General features: G+C 42.6%; 1 protein-coding gene across 1 annotated transcript in view; it reads left to right on the top strand.

The window, feature by feature from the left end:
* Positions 1-23469, top strand: part of PWP1 (PWP1 homolog, endonuclein) — an 89354-nt gene that overhangs the window by 29483 nt on the left and 36402 nt on the right. The window contains exons 7-10 of the mRNA XM_040345195.1: positions 9970-10100; positions 11886-11959; positions 17431-17527; positions 19584-19645. Coding sequence (XP_040201129.1) covers positions 9970-10100; positions 11886-11959; positions 17431-17527; positions 19584-19645 — 364 coding nt within the window. The remainder of the gene's footprint in view (positions 1-9969; positions 10101-11885; positions 11960-17430; positions 17528-19583; positions 19646-23469) is intronic.

The raw sequence follows: 23469 nt of genomic DNA, 5'->3' as shown, positions 1-23469 counted from the left end.
TTAGACTTTAAAGAGCCCATATAGGTTTCAGTTACATTGATAGAAATAATGTAATCTAAATCGTCCGCCTTTTCTTTTTTTTTTCTGTATTTTAATAATGATGTTTTTACGTTGTTGCTAGCAGTCAGAAAACATTTTAATACTCGGCAGTGCTTTTTGGACTTGTTAACTGCTTGGTGGCAGGATAATAAGCCCCTGCAGGAGGAAGGTAATGGATAGATCCAGGCCTCGTTATTTGCTGTAAAAGTTTATTTCCCCCTCCCGGCTGCCATGATTATGTTAAATCACAGTTGGCCCAATCTCGGTGTTGGCTGATCTGGGTTTTATTTTATTGATCCAGACTCACAATACAGTTATAATGTCCTTAGGACTGGCTCACTTGGGGGTATCATGCTGCTACTTTATAACCCCATCACATAATAGCAGCCGTTGTAGGTGTTTATCTAACATTTAATGAAAATCTCACAGACCTAGGGTGGTGTCCATGTTACTGTAGCAAAACAGAGAGGATTATGGGAATCTGCGGCATAGAGGAGTGACATCATTCAAAAGCTGCTGGTCTGCTTTGAAGGAAACCTTTGCTGCCGATTTTTCCAGGGTCAGTGGCTGAGAAAGTACCGAAGTTGAGGATTAGCATGACAGCTGACATGCTGCATTTTCGGAAGGCATCGGCAGTGATCGCCTGAAATTTCTCTCCGCACCGGTTTAAAAGATTTATTTTTGTAAGTGTAATATGTGCAAATATTCCTTTGCCAAGATTGGCTGTATGATATAAGCTTTTATCCCATAGCATACGGATTACGTTTCTCATTGGGATTTGCACTGAAACACTATCTCAGAACAGAAAAATAAATGTATTGCAAGCAGTGGCGTAGCTAGGGTTGTCAGCGCCCGGGGCAAGGTAAGTAATTTGCGCCCCCCTAATCCGCGGACTTTTCCCACGCCACGAGTCCATTCCCTTACTACAATAGTACTGACCTGCCCGATTCCTATACTGACCACTACACTACCCACTAACCTACCTTATTCCTATACTAACCACTACACAATACACTACCCAGTGACCACTACACTACCCAGTGACCACTACACTACCCAGTGACCGCTACACAATACACTACCCAGTGACCGCTACACAATACACTACCCAGTGACCGCTACACAATAAACTACCCAGTGACCGCTACACAATACACTACACAGTAACCAAATACACTACCCAGTGACCGCTACACAATACACTACCCAGTGACCGCTACACAATACACTACCCAGTGACCGCTACACAATACACTACCCAGTGACCGCTACACAATACACTACCCAGTGACCGCTACACAATAAACTACCCAGTGACCGCTACACAATACACTACACAGTAACCAAATACACTACCCAGTGACCGCTACACAATACACTACCCAGTGACCAAATGCACTACCCAGTGACCGCTACACAATACACTACACAGTGACCGCTACACAATACACTACACAGAGACCAAATACACTACCCAGTGACCGCTACACAATACACTACCCAGTGACCGCTACACAATACACTACACAGTGACCGCTACACAATACACTACCCAGTGACCGCTACACAATACACTACACAGAGACCAAATACACTACCCAGTGACCGCTACACAATACACTACACAGTGACCGCTACACAATACACTACACAGTGACCGCTACACAATACACTACACAGAGACCAAATACACTACCTAGTGACCGCTACACAATACACTACACAATACACAATACACTACACATACACTACTACAATAGTACTGACCTGCCCGATTCCTATACTGACCACTACACTACCCACTAACCTACCTTATTCCTATACTAACCACTACACAATACACTACCCAGTGACCACTACACTACCCAGTGACCGCTACACAATACACTACCCAGTGACCGCTACACAATACACTACCCAGTGACCGCTACACAATACACTACCCAGTGACCGCTACACAATAAACTACCCAGTGACCGCTACACAATACACTACACAGTAACCAAATACACTACCCAGTGACCGCTACACAATACACTACCCAGTGACCAAATGCACTACCCAGTGACCGCTACACAATACACTACACAGTGACCGCTACACAATACACTACACAGAGACCAAATACACTACCCAGTGACCGCTACACAATACACTACCCAGTGACCGCTACACAATACACTACACAGTGACCGCTACACAATACACTACCCAGTGACCGCTACACAATACACTACCCAGTGACCGCTACACAATACACTACACAGAGACCAAATACACTACCCAGTGACCGCTACACAATACACTACACAGTGACCGCTACACAATACACTACACAGTGACCGCTACACAATACACTACACAGAGACCAAATACACTACCTAGTGACCGCTACACAATACACTACACAGTGACCGCTACACAATACACTACACAGTGACCGCTACACAATACACTACACAGTGACCGCTACACAATACACTACACAGTGACCGCTACACAATACACTACACAGTGACCGCTACACAATACACTACACAGTGACCGCTACACAATACACTACACTACACAGTTTCCGCTACACAATACACTACACAGTGACCGCTACACTACATAGTGACCGCTACACAATACACTACATAGTGACCGCTACACAATACACTACACAGTGACCGCTACACAATACACTACACAGTGACCGCAACACTACACAGTGACCGCTACACAATAAACTACACAGTGACCGCTACACAATACACTACACAGTGACCGCTACACAATACACACAGACACTACAGCATTGGTGCATTTTACTATAGAGGCATTGGTGGACTACAAGGCCCAGCTGCTGGGCCTTGTAGGCCACCAATGCCTCCTACAGTAAAATACTGGGCCTTGTAGTCCACCAAAGCCTCCTAATGTAAAATGCTGGGCCTTGTAGTCCACCAAAGCCTCCTAATGTAAAATGCTGGGCCTTGTAGTCCACCAAAGCCTCCTAATGTAAAATGCTGGGCCTTGTAGTCCACCAAAGCCTCCTAAAGTAAAATGCTGGGCCCCAGCATTTTACTATAGGAGGCACTGGTGGACTACAAGGCCCAGCATTTTACATTAGGAGGCTCTGGTGGACTACAAGGCCCAGCATTTTACTTTAGGATGGCATTGGTGGACTACAAGGCCCAGCATTTTACAATAGGAGGCATTGGTGTACTACAAGGCCCAGCAGCTGGGCCTTGTATGCCACCAATGTGTCCTAAAGTAACATGCTGGGCACATAGACTTTCTGGGTGCTCCCTCCCTAGTCTTATGCTCGTAATCCAAGGCACTACTGTATATGGATATGCTTCTAATAACATTAACAGCTGTGCATAGTACAGAGACACTGATGGCAGGGTACTTCCAACCTGGGCCTAGACCCTATCGGACGAGCAGGGAGGGCCCTGGCTCTGCAGGAGCTCCCTTCGGGCAAGGCCCGGTCAGGTAGCCTTTACGGTGCCCCATTAGGTAGGCTGTACAGGGCCCCATGATTTCTGATGGCAGCTCTGGGCTGAATACTTGCTGGATGCAGCATATGGTTCCTGGCATCAAACCACATCTCCTCCAGTAGAGGCTTAATGAATTCTAATGGCCATTTGTGCGATATTTTAACCAACAACTGCCCGGCCATGCAACGCTGTACCCAATACAATATATATAATTTTTCACAAATAGAGCTTTCGTTTGGTGGTATTTGATCAACACTGCGTTTGTTTTTTTTGCGCTATAATCAAAAAAAAGTCAGACCAATTTTGAAAAAAAAAATTATATTTTTTACTTTCTGCTATAAAACATATTCGATAAAAAATAATTGAATCTAATTTCTTCATAAATTATGATTATTATACATAATATTATGTATTCTGCTACATGGTTTTTGGTTAAAAAAATCCCAATGAGCATCTATTGATTGGTTTGCGCAAAAATCATAGCGCCTACAAACTATGGTGTGTCTATATACTGGCATTTTTATTTGTTTTATACTTTATACTAGTAATGGCGGCGATCACCGACTTATAGCGGGACTGCGACATTGCAGCGGACAGTCAGACAATAACTGACACGAATATCGCAATCAGTGCTGGAATACCAAGGGCTGTACGTTTTTGTTTTTTTTCCTCCTAAGTGAGGGGAGCATCTGAGGCTGCTGTGTTTTGAGAGTATATCAAACTTGAAGATTTTAGCGCAGTCTCTGAGATGGTTCGCTACATCTTTAGGCGGCAGAAACCTGTTAGGTTAAGTACACCTTGAGACTGTCTGGGTCTGCCATAGACTTGTCAGTCTTTTGCCTTGCATTGGCTCTTGGAGCAGAAGTTATTGTATTATTGTAAGACAATTAAATGGTAGCGGTTCCAAAACCAAATGGGGACATGAGGTCTATCTTGAGATCTCAATCCGCTGGGCATCCTTCTGTTTCAGATAGGCTTGGTCTGTTCAGAGATGACCTCTTGCTCTGGATTATGGGACAAAACAGTTGTAGGTTCAATCCAGAAATGCCTCTACAGGGGCATATATATCAACCACCAGGGCGGCACCAGGAGTCATGCGGCTCAGAAAGGTGAACCACATTCTGTCTGGGACAGTACGAGTGCTGTCTCTATCGTTGGTGCATATTTCAAATATAGAATAATGGCAGGGGGAAATCTGCAGGTGAATCTACTAGATTCCATGTTCTACAGCAAATTGGGACAGGTTGTGTCGGGGACGAGAGTCCCACTGACAATAGGGGTTAGATGTACTGGTAACACCTTAGGGACCAATTCTTCCTTATTTGACGCTTTCCCTCTGTTTCGACTTCTGCCACATCTTTTGTGAATAATCTGGGAGGTGGTAATGGTGTTATCTGAATTAGCCCAGGAGGGCTTGGTACACTGACATAGCGAGTCTTGTGAGAGTTGCTCCTTGGACACTCCCAGTCCAGCGGGACCTAATGATCCTGAGTCCTGTATCTCGGCACTGTTGAGCCTCTGGAAGCCAGCTTCAGGGAACTTCAATTACAGGATTTGGAAATATTTTTTTGCCTGGGGCGAAGCCAGGAAGTGGCACCCACAGAAATATGTGGTGGGAGATATTCTTTTTCTTTTTTCAATCAGTAGGGGAAAGGAGATTGACCTTAATTACCGTTAAGGGTCAGAGTTCGTCCCTATCCATTTTTTTTACAGAGGCTGTTGTTTCTCACTCCTTGATTCATACTTCAGACACTGTGTAATGTAGACAGTCCTGCCTGCCAGGATACTCTTGAATCCTTGGGACTTGAATTTGATCTTGACTGTTCTTGCAGAGGCCACTTTTTTAACCAGTTGGGAGATTCTGTTAGTCCTTTATCTCGGAAGGTGGCTTCTTTGGTTGCCACCACTTCACTAAGTGGAGTGTCAGAGTTGGCAGCTCTTTCATGCAAGGAGCCGTTCTTGGTTCACGTCATGATAAGGTGATGTTGCGTCCTCATCTATTTTTATTGCCTAGAGTGGTTTCTAGTTTTCACTTGAATCAGGACAGTGACTTGAATTTTATTTTTCTCCTAATCCACAGTCGGCAGGAGAAGGATCGCTACATACTCCTAGAGGTAGTTCAGGCGATCAGGATCTGCTTGGGTTGTTGGCACAGGTCATAAATCCTGGTTTGTGCTGCCAGAAGAGCCCAGGAAGGGCAGGCGGCATCCAGGTCGAATTTTTAGCAGAGGATCTGCCAGTTTATCATTGCCTGTGGTTGAAAGGGCAAAATCTTTTTTCAGGGGATAGAGTCTATACCAGATGTATGGGAGTATCTTGGGCCGTCAGGTGTCAGTGGCCCAGGTGTACAAGACCACTGTTTGGTCTTTGGTTTATACATCTACAGAGTTTTTACCAGGTGGATGTAAAAAAGATGGAGGATGCTGCCTTTTGGCCTCCGCCTATTACAAACAGCAGAGACGGTCCTTCTCTAGTGGCAGTTCTGTAATGGTGTCTCCCTCCCCTCAAGGATATTGCTTTGGGATGTCCCAAGTAGTTAGTATTATAATTACCGGCTCTTTGTCCTGTGATGTACAATAAAGAAAATTAGATTTTTTTTTTTTCTACAGCTTATCTGTAAAATCATTTTCTTGGAGTACATCACAGGACAGAGGTCCCTCCCCTCTTAGGAATTTATTGCTTGCTACAAAACTGAAGTAATTCCTGTGTAGGAGGGGTTATATAGGGGGGGACTTCCTGTTTGATTGAGCTGATTTACCTGTGTCCATTCACCTATAGGTGGCTTATAACCCAAGTAGTTATTATAATCGGCTCTGTGTCCTGTGATGTAAGGATTTTACAGGCAAGCTGTAGACATTTTTTTTTTTTTTTTTTTCTGTATTTTATGTCCTGCTGCAGAAGGGGTGTTTAAAGCAATGGAACTTCCGCTTAATCCACTCCTTGCCCCCTTACATGCCACATTTGGCATGTCATTTTTTTGGGGGGGGGGGAGTGGGGGCTTCAGGAGGAGTGGGACTTTCTGTCCCACTTCCTCCTTCCGCTGAGGGGCTGGTAAGGCAAATAGCTTAATCGCCTTATTGCAGCCCCTCCCTGTAGGCGAGCGCCTGTCCAATCGGACGGCGCCGCGCCGCTCGCGCATGCGCAGTGGGTGCCCGGCCATGAAGCCAAAAGCTGTCACTGCCGGGTGCCCACACTAGGAACCGTGGAGCAGGTAAGTGTCTGTTTATTAAAAGCCAGCAGCTACACTTTTTGTAGCTGCTGTCTTTTAATAAACTTAAAAAAAGGCTGGAACACCCCTTTAAAGTCAATCTCTTGCTTTAGTCCTCATGGACAAAGTACAAGTACATTTACACTTTTATAATTGTTCAGGCTTGTGTACGAAAGAGTTATATTTGCCGCCTTTTATTGCAGCAAGATAAAACAAAGATACTTGTCTTGCTCTTGTATCCTTTTGCTCCCCTCTATGAAAAAACTACAGGTGCTCTTTAAATAAACCACAGAAGTGGATGTCTGTAGCAGTCTTATTATAGGAGTGTCATCAGCAAGATTTGTTCAAAAGCAGAAAGTTTTGATAGATGATGGGAGCACCATTTCATTCTTCTCACAAAGAGCTCTTGTGTCATAGAAATTGCTCTGTGGGATTAATGAATACATTTCATTTGTATTGAAAATCCACTCTAGAAATTGATATGAGAAAGCTGAGGCTTGTATGAATAGGAAAACATTTTTTTGTGTATAGAAATTTGATCATATTTCTTGATAAGATTTTTTTCTCAGCTCAAGTATTCATTTCAACTTTGCAAAAATATGCACAACTAAGCTACACAAGGCCTTGTTCAAAGGAAAGAGTTGTTTTGGATATGTCCTCTTCAGCCTTGCTAATTATTCTTGTTGACCATAGCAACCTGTCAACCACCATTTTTCATGGCACTAGTAATTACAATTTTAAGTAATTAAAGGATACAGGTGCTTGGCTATGAATGGAGAGTGACAGAAGTACTGGTTAAAGCTGCTCTGTAGCTGCTGGTTAACAGCTGTTTCAGCAAGAGTAGGAACTTATGAGCAGAAAGAGTTCAATAGACAAGTCAGGCAGCACTGCACTGTGGGATCCGTAGTCCATAGGAGAGAGTGTCTACTGTAATCCAGAGGGAGATTGCCAGGAGGGGGGGGGGGAGCTGCATTTTAAGGTCTACAGGACATAGCTACTTCCTGCCATGAGGGAGCCCAGAGAGTGCACATCACTGTAAAGTGTGCAGCACCACTGCTGCACACCGGCTGCCTGAGCACAATCCAGCTGTGTCCACAGCCAGGGTTATTTGAGTGTAGAGCAGAGAGTGGACCAATTGCTGTGTGTGTGACTAGTGAGCTGCTGCTGTGGAAATTTACTATCTACTACTTCCGAACGGCGCATACTGCGCGTCACATGTTGCCGACAGAACCCGAACGTCGGTGCGCAGGCGCCGTATAGAGCCGCACCGACGTTCGGGTTTTTCCGGCAACCTGTGACGCGCAGTATGCGCCGTTCGGAAGCCTGTCAATCACAGGCAGTGCTTGGGAACGCCCACTCCCGAGGGATCGCCGTGAGGTGAAAATCGGGATTAACAAGTATGTGTTGACAAAAAAAAAAAAACACCGGCCTTGTGTCGGTAGGATGTCGCGACTTTGTGTAGTGTTAAAAAATGTTTTAAAGGGTGAACCTCCACTTTAAGGAGGACGGGAATAGACAGGAGAGGTTCCGTGAGAAAAACAAGGGAGTCGTCAGCATACAAGCTAATCTTGAATTCACATTGGTCCTTGGAGTAACCCTTAATGTCTGGGTTGGATCTGATGGCTTGAGCTAGGGGTTCGATAGCTAAAGCGAACAAGAGCGGGGATAAAGGGCATCCCTGCCTAGTTCCACGGCCCAGTGGGAAAAATTCTGAGTTGCTACCGGGAAATCTAATACGGGTCTGGGGCGAATGATATAGGGTGTTGAAACCCTGAAGAAAGTTGCCTGAGATCCCGAACCTGGGAAGTAGGTGATTCATATATGACCAGCTGACACTGTCGAATGCCTTGTGTATGTCTAGGCTGAGGAGGCATGCCTGTCTAGAGTGCAAATTAGCGTCTTGAATGATGTTGGTAACTAGCCTAATGTTATCACCTATCTGCCTACCTGGTATAAAACCAGTTTGGTCAGCATATATCAAGGGAGATATAACTTTCGCTAGTCTATCCGCGAGAATTCTCCATGCACCTTTTCCAATGCAACATTGCCTTATGTTAAGATATTGATTTTTTTTTTTCACTTCCACTTGGTATTATTCAGCTTGTGGAACTTAATATTGAAAATTAAAAAATGTATTGAACTAAAATGCTAATAAAATGTTGAAGTACATTTGAAAAAGTTTTGCCAAGTCATCGTATGTACTAAAAATAATCTTACTAGCGATCATATAAAAATCTGCTAGTGTATTACATGGTTTAGTATTGTGTACTGATATTACTAGATTTGTTGGAAATGCTGAGGCCTCATCAAACTCTTGTATGTGTTTTGTTGAATTTATGTATAAAGTCACTGTATGGAGTTTGCGTGTTCTCCCTGTTTTCTTGTAGGTTGCTTTTGGGTTTTCTTGTCCCCCCCCCACTGCAAAGACGTGCTGATAGGTTGACTAGTTCCCGTCTACATTAACCCTATTATGTGTGTACAAACTGGCTATGTACATGAGTTACCACATTCTGCATGCCAGTCCCAAGCTGAGCAATTTGGGAAGGTTGAGGAGAAACCTTTGTGACCTACCTCGTAAAATATTTTAAAACAAAATTCTATGTAAAGGCTCTCAAGTTTATCATACATGCCTAAAAAATGGTCCATACTATCAAGTAGTATCATATTACAACCAAACGGACTTTGTGTAAAATTATTCTGCGCACCAGTTATAATAATATGGTATATATTAAAAAGCTGCAAGGAAAAAGTGAACAAATCCCCCGAAAACAAAACCGATTTGGTTTTAATCAGATTATCTTGATTTGTCTCGTATTACCTAGATTTTCTCTTTTTGGTATTGGTGCCTACATTCATGCTCACTTTATATGTAAGTGAAGTACCTGTGTATTCCCAAAATCCAGGTGTTATGCCAACATTGACCACAGCTTCCAAGGGCCATCTGTTGGCTACCAAATGTGATGTAGAGAGTAGGAGATTCATTATTTGCATATTACACGTAGTGAGGTTTGGGGATACCCATGCACAGGTGAGTAGGCACCAAGAAGAGCCCACTCTATCAACCTGGGTTGTACTAACATGGTAAAATAGTCAAAAGGTTCCGTTTTACATGGTTCTTCTTTAAATTCTCTTCATTATAGGAACAGTAAAGCTTACATTGTAGATGACATTTTACTCCCAGCACAGTTGCACTTAAAAACCTACTCATTATTTGTGTTCCGCTGACTTAAATTTTACCAGGAAACTACGTTGCCGTCGGTAACATGACCCCTGTCATTGACGTGTGGGACCTCGATCTGGTTGACTGCTTGGAGCCTGTGTTCACCCTGGGAAGCAAACAAATTAAAAAGAAGAAAAAGAAAGGGAAGAAGGTAATTTTCTAAGAATAGGTTTCTTTTTCCAGATATAACCCATTGTGGGCCAGTTACATCCCGCGGTTAATGGAAGGGAATTGCCATATCACCAATAAATGCCAATGTGGTTACTGTAGTTGATGAGAAACAGATTGGAGGGAAGTGTCAGGCCGTGCAGCAGTGTTTGGTTATTTATACGTTGCTGAATTTACTGGGATGGGGGATTATAAGACCATCAATTGCTACACAGGGAAATGGTCTTTAGTGAGCAATCCGGACTCATCAGAAATTCTGATATTTTGGGGGATTTTTTTTTGTTCTGACCTTCAAGAATATAAACTTATTTATTTTCAATATATTGTCTTTGTTTCAGATTCTTATGGGGACTTGTATAATAAAGCAGAGAGCAATGTGCAAATTGTTGTAAGCCACAAGTGTTTTAGTATTCTGACTGCTGAAGTGATGAAAGTTGAACTTTGGCCATTGGTTTCTACAGTTAGCACATCCTTACATCTTTTAGCATTGCTATATTGAGGGCCAATACCAGACAATTCTTTTTCATGCTTCCCTATTGGGAACACTTAAATCCAAACTAGGCTTTCTATATAGATTAGCTAAATGCATTCAAGGCTTCTTAAAATAAAAGGTGTGCAAAGTCTTACAGTATGATTTATTTTAAATGAAGCCACAGCCTGAATGGAAAAGCCTGTTCCCTGCCAGCATCCTGTAGAAAACAATCTTTGTTCTTTATGTGGAAACAGAGTCTCTCTGTAGAGGACTAACACACCCCCTGCTGTGTCAAAGCTAGGGCTCTCCAATCAGCAGGGAGAATGGGCTTTGCTGATTACAGAACTATATGTTTGGCTCAGGGGTATGTTTAATCAGTGCCGGATTTTTAAGGGGGCATAAGGGGCAAATGTTACCAAAAAGTATGAGATTGGCTGAATTTGGGACAGGCATGGCCCTGGGATGGGACTCGGCCAGAACGACAAAGCAGAGAGTAGGGGGCCCTTGAAATTTAATTTGCCAGGGGCCCCCTAAGGTCTAAATCTGACACCGTGTTTCCTACATTGGCAGAGACCACCATCTCCACACAAATAGCAAGGGTCCTTCTCTGCAGCATGCTGGTAGGGGACTGATTTTTTTTTTCATGCTGCTGCTGTTTTCTAAAGAAAACGTACTAACTTTAGATACTTTGTATTGACCTAGACTGTATTTAGCTGGTTTTAAAGTTAGTTTCTGTGCTCCCTCTCCAGGAAATCCCTGACAGGTCTAACCCTTCCCTGTTCTATTAAATACTTAAAAAATGTATGAAATGATTACAGGTTATTTAATATATGTACTTTATTTAGATTAAATGTCCATTATTCATGATTATAAGAACCTCCAGGCCTTCCTTTAGAGGGGGATTAAGATTCACCTAACCAGCGCTATGATGTTTAATAAATGTATTATACTGTTGGATACAATTGTGATACAATTTTTAACAGTTTATTAGAAAATCTTTTAGTCTTTGACTATCATTAGCAAAATCAATTATAGACATTTGCATGACTCTTATCCCTGTGCTAGTGCCAACTCTTTTTTCTTTTTTTTTAAGACTAAAGTGTTGATTTATTAGTAAGTAGAAGTCTTTTGGTTGGGTGCAAATTTGGCTTGTTATGGCAGTATATGTTCTAGATGCTGAGAACAAACTTCAAATAAGCAATATCTCCACATGCATGCTTGTAGTTAGTACTGTGATAAGTGTTCTTAATCCTTTGCTTGAAAAGTAAGAAGACACCACTGTGATTGTGTTCACAGGGGGCCTCGTCTGAGGAAACGCAGGAAGGTCATTCAGATGCAGTTCTAGATCTCTCATGGAACAGGCAAATCAGGTAAATGGCTGCTGAGTGTGTTACATCTTTTTTTAATAATGTACTCTACTATAAGAGGCAGATTGGTGGCTATATATACCAGCAGACACTGGTATAATGGAATACGTTATGTGATTTATTTTGGTTATTTGACAACTGTAATGAGCCCAAAAATGCCTAATATTTAGACACTGACACATGTCTCCACATGAAACCTGTGATTTTGTTCATATGTATTGCTGGGGTTGTACCATAGAATAAAAGTGGAAAACTGTTCTTAGGTCTCTTTAGGAGAAAGAGCGGAAGAAGGGATTAAAGAGTGCTATGCATGTTTAAAGAGTGCTAAACTCCTCCTACTTCATTGTTTGTTTCCACGTCTCATTTTGTATACAGCTAAAGTATAGGAAGATTATTGTATATTCAGTAACTACCACTTCAGATAGTTCACTTCAGTGTCAAGTGAAGCCCTCTTCACAATAAAGGGGCCCCCCACCCATGCTTTTTTCCCCTGAACCATCTCCATCTAGTTGTTGTACCAGTACCGCCACAAGACAGGCTCAAATAATTCTACTCAAATCTGTTTACGAAACCAAAGCTCAGCGGGGGTTATTGGTGCGATTCTGGATTTAAAGTAGTTGTAAAGGCAGAAGGTTTTTCATCTTAATGCATTCTATTCATTAGGATAAAAAGCCTTCTGTGTGTAGCAGCCTCCCCAGCACTCCCTAATACTTACCTGAGTTCCCTCTCTGTCCAGTGATGTCTATAAGTCCCTCGGCCGTCCGGGACTCTCCTTCTTGATTGGCTGAGACACAGCAGTGGCACCATTGGCTCCCACGGCTGTCTATTATAGTCAGTTAACCAATCAGGAAAGAGAGGGGGTGGGGCCAAATGGCAGATGGGCACACAGAGCTGCAGCTCGACTCGGGTGCCCCCATAGCAAGCTGGAGGGAGAGGCCAGGAGAGCCGAAGAGGAGGACCCTGGCTGCTCTTTGCAACTCTCCTGCACAGAGGTAGGAACATGTCTGTAATTTAAAAAAAGAAAAAGAAAAGAGAGACTTTAAAATCACTTTAAAATCCCTCAACAGATTTCAAATTCCAAATTTTTGCATTGGTTCTACAAGGTGCGGTAATGATTCTGAGACAAGGGGAATACACAACATCCATGGACATCCAAGATGCCTACCTGTATGTTTCCATCTACCCATCTCACCAGCGCTTTCTGCGATTCACAGTGGCAGACAATAACTTCCAGTTTGTCACATTGGCCCTTTGTCTATCCTCTTGTCTATTCCAGAGTGTTCACGATGGTCTTGTCACCTCTGCCTGTCCATTCCACAACTCAGGGCTAGATCTATTTTACATAACAAATCTATATTACGTTCTTCTGATGGACTCCTGTTCTTTCCAGCTGTCAGAAAATGTCCAAAGGACTATTCAGATGCTCCAGGCCACTGGGTGTTCAATTTCAACAAAACTGCTCTCCAACCTTCACATTACCTGAAAACAAAAGTCTTTCTCTAAGAGCCTATGCTCAAGAATTGAGATCCAAGAGACATTCGACATTCTCCATGAGAGTTCTAGGCCTAAAGGTGGTTTTCTTTTGATGAAGTACCATTTGCCCATTTCCATTCAAGAATTCTCCAACTCCAAATCTTATCTACCTGGAAAAAGTACTCTCCTTCTTTCAATTTACCATGCTCCTGTCCAGCCAAGCAAGGAGTTCTCTATCTTGGTGTATCAGCACCTCAGCCCTAACAGTGGGGAAGTCCTTCTTTCCCTATTGTTATCACAACAGCCATCAAGGGGGCATCAGGAGTCTATCTGCCTTAAAGGAAGCAAGCCAGATAATCTCCAAGGCATACCACTTTAAGATGAACGCAATTTTCACTTACCTGTAAATCTTATATCCTGGAGTATCTCCCAAAGCTTTTCCAGTGTCCACTTACCTGAAGGTATGTGTCTATAACCTATTGGGTATGAATACTCTGCCTGTGTCCTGTGCTGTACTCCCAAGACATGCAATTTACAGGTAAATCAAAATTCCTTTATGGCTGTGGAGAAGAGTTGGATCCTAAACTGCACTCTTAAAAATCCCCCCGCCCTGAAATGCTTTTAAAAGTATGGGCCAAGCACAGATTAACAAGAAAAAAAATCTGAGACTTGATAAGAAAATAAAAATGCCCGGCAAAGTAAATAAATATATAATATAATATTCACTGCATGGAGACTAGATACTTGCTTGGTAGCCAGCGCTTCATTCTGGTTCACCTATAGGTTAAAGGTCATAGGTATTGCCTCATAAGTAATTGCATCAAGCATAAACTATTAGATATTCAGTAGTTTTACTTCCAATATATTTATATTACTACACACGGAAAGCACTTATTTCATTCTGACTGATGGCTTGTCTGCTGCTGCTATTTTACAATCCATTAAGAAACATTTCAAGCAATTTGTTTGATGAAAAGCACATTTTAAATCCGTAGCTGACGGGGGAGAAAAATCTGCTTTTAATACCCTCCCTTTTATTCCAGGAAATGTTTATTATAATTATTGTGTTTTGTTGGGATGCTATTTTTCTTACTTGCATTATAGCGTTTGATCCTAAATCTGTGTGTCTTCAATAGTAATGTACATGTCAGGATTTTAAACATAGGCTTACTGTCACCATAGCAGCCCATGCAACTACTGGGAGCCAGTATGATATAGGAACACATGGTTTGATTTTCTGCTTTGCATGGCTGCATAATGGCAACAGCAGCTCTGAGACAGGATATGACTAGGATGCTACACAAAGTGTACATTGTCCAGCTATACTTGCACATTAATATAAAGCTCTTGCAGGTTTCTTTATAGAGCAGTGGCAGGCAGACTTGTTTTTGTTGCTCAGAATATTTTGTCAAGCTGATTGTCCATTAATAACCTTGCAGATTTTTATGGTAGGTCCACACTACAGAATCGAAAATGTATAAAAGCCTGGCTTAAGGATATACTCCTCTGCTATATACTTCAAACATCATTACATAGAAGGAACTTCTAGTGGAAATTTAAGCAAATGAAAACAAACCAATTGAAGATCAGGCATTTTCAGCTTTTTTTTTTTAATTACTTGGAACCCCCAAACATTATATATATTTTTTAGCAGAGACCCTAGAGAATAAAATGTTGGGTTTTGCAATTTGTCACACAGTATTTGCGATGGTGTTTCGCCAATTAAATAGATACTTAACATGTCATGCTTTAAATTTGCTCACACTCGTAAAATGGCACCAAACTACGGTAATTAAAAATCTCCATTGGCGACCCTTTAAAAGCCTTTACAGATTACCAGTGAAGAGTTACAAAGGAGGTTTGGTGGTGCTTTGATGTTCGTGGCATTACCTCACATGTGTAGTGCAATCGCCGTTTACTTAGGTGTGCGGGACAAATGCGTGCAACCACGGTGGGCTAGTGGCGCTATAAATTTTTTTATTTTTTTATCACTTTTATCGCTATCACATGGAATGTAAACATCACTTGTGACCCCATAGGTACTCTTTATGGAGAAAGAGATCTGGGGTCTATTAGACCCCAGATGTCTCCTCTGCCCTTAAAAGCATATGATCACACAAAGATCAGTGTGATCAAATGCTTTCAAGTTAATAAAATTACACTGCTTACATTTGGGAAAACGGAACATGACGACGGTACTATTCCAGTCCTCCAATGGCTCTATGGTAATCTGGCAGAATCGCTAGATCTCCGGTAAGATGGAGATCCTGGAGAAGCATCGGGGGGTGGAGGAGAGGGTGACCCTTCCCGCCACCTGTAAAAGCCATCCAGCAGCGATTTGGTCGCTTTAATGGCTCTTACTCAAAAGACAATCGCCTCCTGTAAAAATCAATACCGGGACGATGCCTGTAACTGCAGACATCATCCCGGTATACCACTTGAAAGCTGCAAAGTACATATACATATTGTAGCACATGAACGAAAAAACTCTGGATAGCCGCACTCCAAGATAACTTAAAATTAAGTTGGTCTTTTTATTTTCAAATGCACATGCAGTCACCGCAAACAGGTACAGAAATGGCCGGCGCGTTTAGCCATGACTAAGCGCTGAATTGCAGCGTGAAACGCGTCGGCCATTTCTGTACCTGTTGTTTGCGGTGACTGCATGTGCATTTGAAAATAAAAAGACCAACTTAATTTTAAGTTATCTTGGAGTGCGGCTATCCAGAGTTTTTTCGTTCATGTGCTACAATTAGCATTGCCAGCACCCTGGTGGTTCAACAACCCTTGATGATCTACGAGGCTCACCTGGAGCGGTGAAAGAATTGTCTACATATACATATTGCAGTCTTCTAGTGGTTAAATTAATAACAAATGCACACTTATTAATTCACAATACAATATCGCAAAATGGCAAAAGACATGCATCTATTTTTTATGTATTTTTTATAAATTGACAATTATGGTTTTATTGATTTATAGGTGCAGGTACATTTGTTGTTGTTTAGTTTTCATGTCCTGAGTCTTTCACTGGAAGTTCCCTCTGTGTAACGATTTTTGGAGTATATAGCAGAGGAGTAGAGCCTTGGCCAAGCTTTTACACATTTTTACAAATGATGTTGTACAAATACTGCGTGTTACCCTCGCCCAATATCCATTTTTATATATTTATTGGTTGAGGGTAGGGCTGCAACTAACGATTATTTTCATAATCAATTAGTTGGCCGATTTATTGTTTCGATTAATCGGATAATAGCCTTAAAAAAAAAATGTTTACATTTTTTTGGGCCACATTGTTGTTGGGCAGATTACAAAACACAAATTGCAGCAAAAACACATTACATGCCTTTCTGCAGCTTCTCCATTGAAATATATTGAACCAAAAAAAAAAAAAATAGCACCGTTTTGCGTTAAAAAGTCCATGCCCTGTTCAAAAAAATCATGGATGTGAATGTATCCCATAGGAAAACATGTAAATGAACTGTAGTGTGTTTCTGCAAAAAGCAGAGGCGTGAACCAGACCTGAGATGTTTAGTAACATAATGGGGTTAAAAAAACAAAAATAAGTACACAAAGAGCAAATACTCGCTATTGTAAGGGGTTCATTTTTTTACTGTGGGACAGTGAAAGTAATATTTACAGTAGCGATTTGCTTTTTTGTACTATAAAAGGCTAATTTTTTTTTTGTTTTTAACCCCATTATGTTACTGGCCGATTAATCGATTATGAAAATTGTAATCGATTAATTTCATAATGGATTAGTTGTTGATTAATCGGTTAGTTGTTTCGGCCCTGGTTGAGGGTAATGCAATGTATTTGAAAACTGTATGTAATGGTGCTTTTATGGATTTACCTGTTTGCTCATATTTCATCTTGAAGTGTTTTAACCAGTGCCCTGGACTCTTTCAGGCTTTAACCAAACATTGTAGGCGTGGCTTTTTATTTCTTGCAATCCCCAAAGTTCTATGTGTGTTCATTTTTTGTTCTTTCTTTTTATCCAGAAATGTTCTGGCCAGTGCCTCTGCAGATAACACAGTTCTTCTCTGGGATATGTCCCTGGGTAAACCAGCTGCCAAGCTTACAATGCACACAGACAAGGTACAACAGACACACACAGCTTATTATGACTGGTTATGTTACAATTTATTTAAACAAAGATTTCAGCATGAGATTATACTTGAATTCACTGTATGTAATTCATGCATGTTCATTTACCTGTAACAGCCTCCCTTGTTCAGATTACCCTATATTCCTGAGTTTTCTTCTGGGCTTTGCCATCAAGTGGCCCTCTACAGTAAGGATGAGCTCCAGCGTGTTCGCATAGTACACGTGCAGAGCCCGCCAGGAAGTCTGCACGGCGCTAATCACAGCCAGGGAGACATTGTCCTGATGCTCAGCGGCAGAGATCGGAAAATGTCTCCATGCCTGTGATTAGCACAGCGTGTTGCAGACTTCCTGGCGGGCTATGCACGTGTACTATGCGAACACGCTGGAGCTCATCCTTACTCTACAGTATTCCCTTTTCTCTATCCCCAGCATGTGCATAAAGTAATAGCTTATGCCGTGAGGACAGTAATTAGACACTCCTAGAAGTGGAGAGGGTCCTAAACCTGCAGGGAGCGAGGGGGCTATTCTACGGTATTACCTCTCCTTGTTTTCTAGCGAGTTCAGAGATGCATTGAAGAAGAGTAGTGGAGATTTTAAAGTGTCAGTAAAATCTAAAGCATTTTTTACCTAAGGTATTCCCTGTTATAAAGTGGTTGTAAACCCACTCCACTAAAAAAAACCCTGCAAGACAAAGGCATAATGAGCTAGTACACTGGTCCGGCCAGCGACATCGCTCCTGGAGCTATTTCCGGATATTGCTGCTTCGGCGCTGTGATGGGCCAGAGCCGTAATGACGTTGCTCATGCGTGTAGGAGCCGCCGGTAACGGCACATCGGCTGAAGCAACGCCGCAAACGAACCGTTGCTTTAGTGCGCATGTGCTGATGACATCGGCACATGCTGATGCAGGGGATATCTCCTAAACTGTGCAGGTTTAGGAGATATCCAGGGTAGCTATACAGGTAAGCTTTATTAAAGGCTTACCTGTAGTAAAAACTGGATTGTAAGGGTTTACAACCCCTTTAAAGGAAAAAACTTTACATGTTAATATTGCCCCTACCACCCCCTTTATACTTACCCGAGCCTTCACTTCAGCACTGTGCCCTTCTGTAGCAGCATTTCTCCCCGCTCTCACAGGCTTTTCGGAGGCAGCTGGAGCTATTGACTTCTGCTGCTGTCAGTCAAATCCTGTGGCGAGGGGCAGAGTCTAGTAATGGCTGCAGATAGCGTGGCTCAGGATCAAGCCTGCAGGTGTGCCACCATAGGGAAAGCCGCTTCCTATGGTGGCATGAGGAAAAGATGAGGAGCCAGGAGCACCGGTGGGATCACCAGAAGAGGATTGAGGCTGCTCTGTGCAATTCTATTGCACAGGGCATGTAAGTATAACATGCTTGTCATTTAAAATAAAAATGATACTTTACAACCAGTTAACGCTTTTTTAAACTTATATAGCAACTTCCTTTTGGGGAAAAAAAAGGTTTAAACTGTATAACAAAGTTGACTATTGTGGTTTGTATAACACCCTTAACTTTCAGATTGGTTTGCATATAAATACAAAAAAATATCTGAATAAGGACATTAAGGGCCAGGTCACACCAGACGCAGTTCCGTGCGCTTTTTTTCTGCACAAAATGCATGCACAGTGTTTTCCATGTATTCCAATGGCTCTAGTTGGCACCATGCAGTCAGTTTCCAGTCAGTTTTTGCACCGGAAACTGACTGCATGGTGTGAACTAGAGCCATTGGAATACATGGAAAACACTGTGCATGTATTTTTAGTGCAGAAAATATGCACACAAAACTGTACGGAACTACATCTGGTGTGGACTGGCCCTTAATCTAAAAGGAACTTCATATACATGATCATCAAAAGTAATAACCCCTTACATTACTAGCCTTTGAGCAAGAACAGTGGGACCCATTTTCATTTAGTGGCAGATGTTTTTTTATAAGGGACACTGTTACTTTGTCCATTCAGGGCAAAGTAACATTGTTCTCTGATGTCCTCATTATATTTTGTCTCAGGCTAATGAATTTTTATCTTGTAGGTACAAACGATACAGTTCCATCCCTTTGAGGCACAGACACTTCTATCTGGATCCTTTGATAAGTAAGTGAATCTGATCTGAAAGGACATCTTTTATAACAATTAAGCCCCGGGGGCAGAGTGAGGCTGTTTACAGAACACATGACCTGTTGAGCTGGAGGTGCGACATCCACTAGTTCCCACATTTTAACAAGTTGTTATACAATAAATTTAGATAATTTTTCAACAAAACTTCTTGGTACCTTTTTAAAGTCCTTTGTTAGCCTATAGTTTATTTTTATTTAGTTTGTATTTTAGTTTTTATTTTATTTTTATTTAGTTTGTATTTATATCGCTGGTGCTCAATATCCACGCAGGAGACAGACGGGAAGGTGGCAGTCAACCCCCCCACCCCTCGGGAGACACAGATAGAGGCAGGGATCTCGATTCTTGCCCTGGGGCCGTTGCTTTTCATCCCGGCCGCACAGGAAGTGGGTCCTGAGACTCCCTGGCCAATCAGGTCTCAGGACCCGCTTCCTCGGGCTCTAATCTGGTGCTTCAACAAAATAAATAAAAAATCCATGAGTATGGCACCCTGCATGGAGATTAGGGGACAGGCACATTGATTAGGGGGGTGGCTGCCACTGTATAATACCATTCATTTCAATGATTGTTGTTGTCGCCAACAGAATATATCTATGCATTATTCTCACACAAAATAAATTCTCCCTGGTGAGATGTAAAAAATATAGAGAGAATTCTCAAAGTGGATTGTGTATTCACCACAGCACAGTGTCTTTATACCCTTCTACGGTAGGAACACCACTCTCTACTCCTAGGGAATTTTGTAAAGCAATCCAGGTTACCCTGCTAGTGTCAGCAGGATTACAAAAGGAAATGTGCTCCGGTGACCTACAAGAGAAGTATGGCCAAAAAAACTTTGTCCATACATCTCTTTTGAAGCTGAACTCTGACAGATATAAAAGACACACATTAATGTGGTGCTGTCATTATTAATAATCATTGAATGTATTTATTACATGCCAGCTTTGTAAATACCTGAATTTGACCTGATATTAGTCTTACAGTTCCTGTATAGCAGTGCTGGAGTGTTAGAGGAAGAAGCAGCACAAGGAGCCAATAAGTTCATCTGTTGACCATAAGCATGCTAATAGGAGCAGAAGTCAGAGTGACAGAAGGTGGGCTCATCACTGTGCTGCGTCTCCTTACACTGTCCAGTTACAGGCTTGAGCAGGTCCACAGCAACCTGGGCACAGAGGAAGGGGTTGGAATAGGCTTGCTAATAAAGAACAGTTTTGGATTTAGATGCATTTTAAATACCTGGAGCAAGGAGACAGATGTATGTGAAGTTTTGGGGCCCGCTCACACAACACACGTATGTTTTACGTGCATTGCATTAGGAAGCCTAGTTACTAAGCTGCATGCCATACTTTAATTAACGTGGTGCACAGATCGTTTACATCTGTGATCGGTGGTGCATTACAACACATGGGCACTGCAGTGTGTTGGGGTGCTCTTTAAAATGAATTTCAATATATTGTACTGCAGCGCACCCCTTACTGTGCGTTGTGGTAAAGCTCTTGTTTGTAGTGCATTAACAGAATGCACTCGTATAAAGGGTGTTCCCAACATTGATGCAAATGAAAACACAAATTGCTGCATGTTCACCTTAATGCCCTCTATATAGGACACCACTTTAAAATGAATGCCAGTTTGTGTTAAGCTGTCTGTAAATTTAGTGCACATTTATTTCATCTTTAGAAACGCATCCATTTTTCAATGATAACCAAAGGCAAAATTGTTATCAATACAACGATAAGTTCCATAAATAGCCCAAGCCATCTGTTAATTGTGCTGGATGGACCTTGAATGCAATTTTCAGGATGTGACTTCTCTGTCACCGAGTGCGCTGACAGCGTGAACCGCTGCTCGCCGGGGACCTTGTCTACCTCGGCAGCAGATGGGCCCGTGCTGTTGTTGTTAGAACATTTATCTAGTACAGCCTGTCTCTTGGTGGAATGTGAATTTTATTTTTCAATGAATGGTGTAATAAATCAGGCTGTGCTCCGTCCCCTGTCACATGGAGCACAGAGGTGTCGGATCTGAAATGCGTAGTGCACACTCTTTTTAGTCTGCTTTTTGATCTCGGTGCTAAAATCCCTGCATGTTCTTGTGTTGTGGAATTTTCATGTTGAAGTTTTTTTTCATTCTTTAACCACTTGAGATCCGCGCTATGGTCGAAAGACGTCCACAGCGCGGCTCTCAAGTGCCGGGTGGACGTCCATAGACGTCCTGCTGTTGTTGTTCCCTGTGCGCGCCGCTGGGGGCGCGCAGCGGGGAAACAACGTGCCTGGCGCATCGCTCGGGAGCCGATGCGAGTGCCTGGCGGCCGCGATGTCCGCCAGACACTCACGATCGTCGGGAACACAGCCGGTAACACAGCAGGACGTGGAGCTCTGTGTGTAAACACAGAGCTCCACGTGCTGTCAGGGAGAGAGGAGACCGATCTGTGTCCCTTTACATAGGGACACAGCATCGGTCACCTCCCCCAGTCACCCCCCTCCCCCCACACAGTAAGAACACTATGTAGGGAATACATTTAACCCCTTCCTCACCCCCTAGTGTTAACCCCTTAACTGCCAGTCACATTTATACAGTAATTAGTGCATTTTTATAGCACTGATCGCTGTATAAATGTGAATGGTCCCAAAATTGTGTCAAAAGTGTCCGATACGTCCGTCGCAATATCGCAGCCCTGACAAAAAAAACACAAATCGCCGCCATTACTAGTAAAAAAACAAAAACAAAAAAAAAACACATAAATCTATCCCCCATTTCGTAGGCACTATAACTTTTGCGCAAACCAGTCGCTTATTGCGATTTTTTTTTTACAAAAATACGTCGAAAAATAGGTATCGGCCTAAACAGAAAAAAAAAATAGTTTTTTTTAAAAAAAAATAATTGGATATTATAGCAACAAGTAAAAAAAATATATATTTTTTTTAAATTGTCGCTCTTTTTTTGTTTATAGCGCAAAAAATAAAAACCGCAGAGGTGATCAAATACCACCAAAATAAAGCTCTATTTGTGGGGAAAAAAGGACGCCAATTTTGTTCGGGAGCCACGTCGCACGACCGCGCAATTGTCAGTTAAAGCAACGCAGTACCGGAAGCTGAAATTTCGCCTGGGAACGAGGGGGTTTATGTTCCCAGTAAGCAAGTGGTTAAAGAAAAGCTGTGGAGTAGATTTAGTAAACCCTTGCCTGCATCCTAGGACAATCCCATGCTTTGATCACATGTGATCACAGCATGAGAGATCACGCCCACATGCGATTGGACGCGATTAGCTGGCAGCCTCACATTGCTTTCAATGGGGCTGCCTAATCGCAGGAACCCTCTGGGGGCTGGGGTTCTTATGTGTAATCATCGGCATTCACAAGTGTGACTGCACCCTAAGGCCCCTTCCACACGGGGACGGATCTGTCAGCGGCGCCCACCAGCTCAGCGGGAGATCTCTCCATTAATCTCCACTGAGCCCGGCGGATGACAGGTCCCTCTCTGCTCACTGAGCAGGGAGGGGCTTGTCGAGCTCCACTGCTTGTCTATGGAGAGATCGGACGAAAACGGACAGCATGTATGTTTTCATCAGATCATATCCGATCCGCCATGACGATTGGCGACGTATCGCCATCCGTCTGATTTTAGCGGATCGGATGTTAGCGCACATGGTCTCCGCTGACATCCGATGCTCCATAGACAAGCATGGAGTGCCCGTTCAGGTCCGCCTGTCAGTTTATTCAGCGGACCTGAATGGGCACTCCATGCTTGGAGCCCATGTGAAAGGGTCCTTAGGCTCATTTCATACCTCTGCATTTTAGATGCAGTAAA

This window comes from Rana temporaria, chromosome 3, assembly GCF_905171775.1.
Source record: "Rana temporaria chromosome 3, aRanTem1.1, whole genome shotgun sequence".
Classification (NCBI taxonomy): Eukaryota; Metazoa; Chordata; class Amphibia; order Anura; family Ranidae; genus Rana; species Rana temporaria.
Note: the sequence above shows the minus strand (reverse complement) of the source record. Positions and strands in the feature narration are given on the sequence as shown.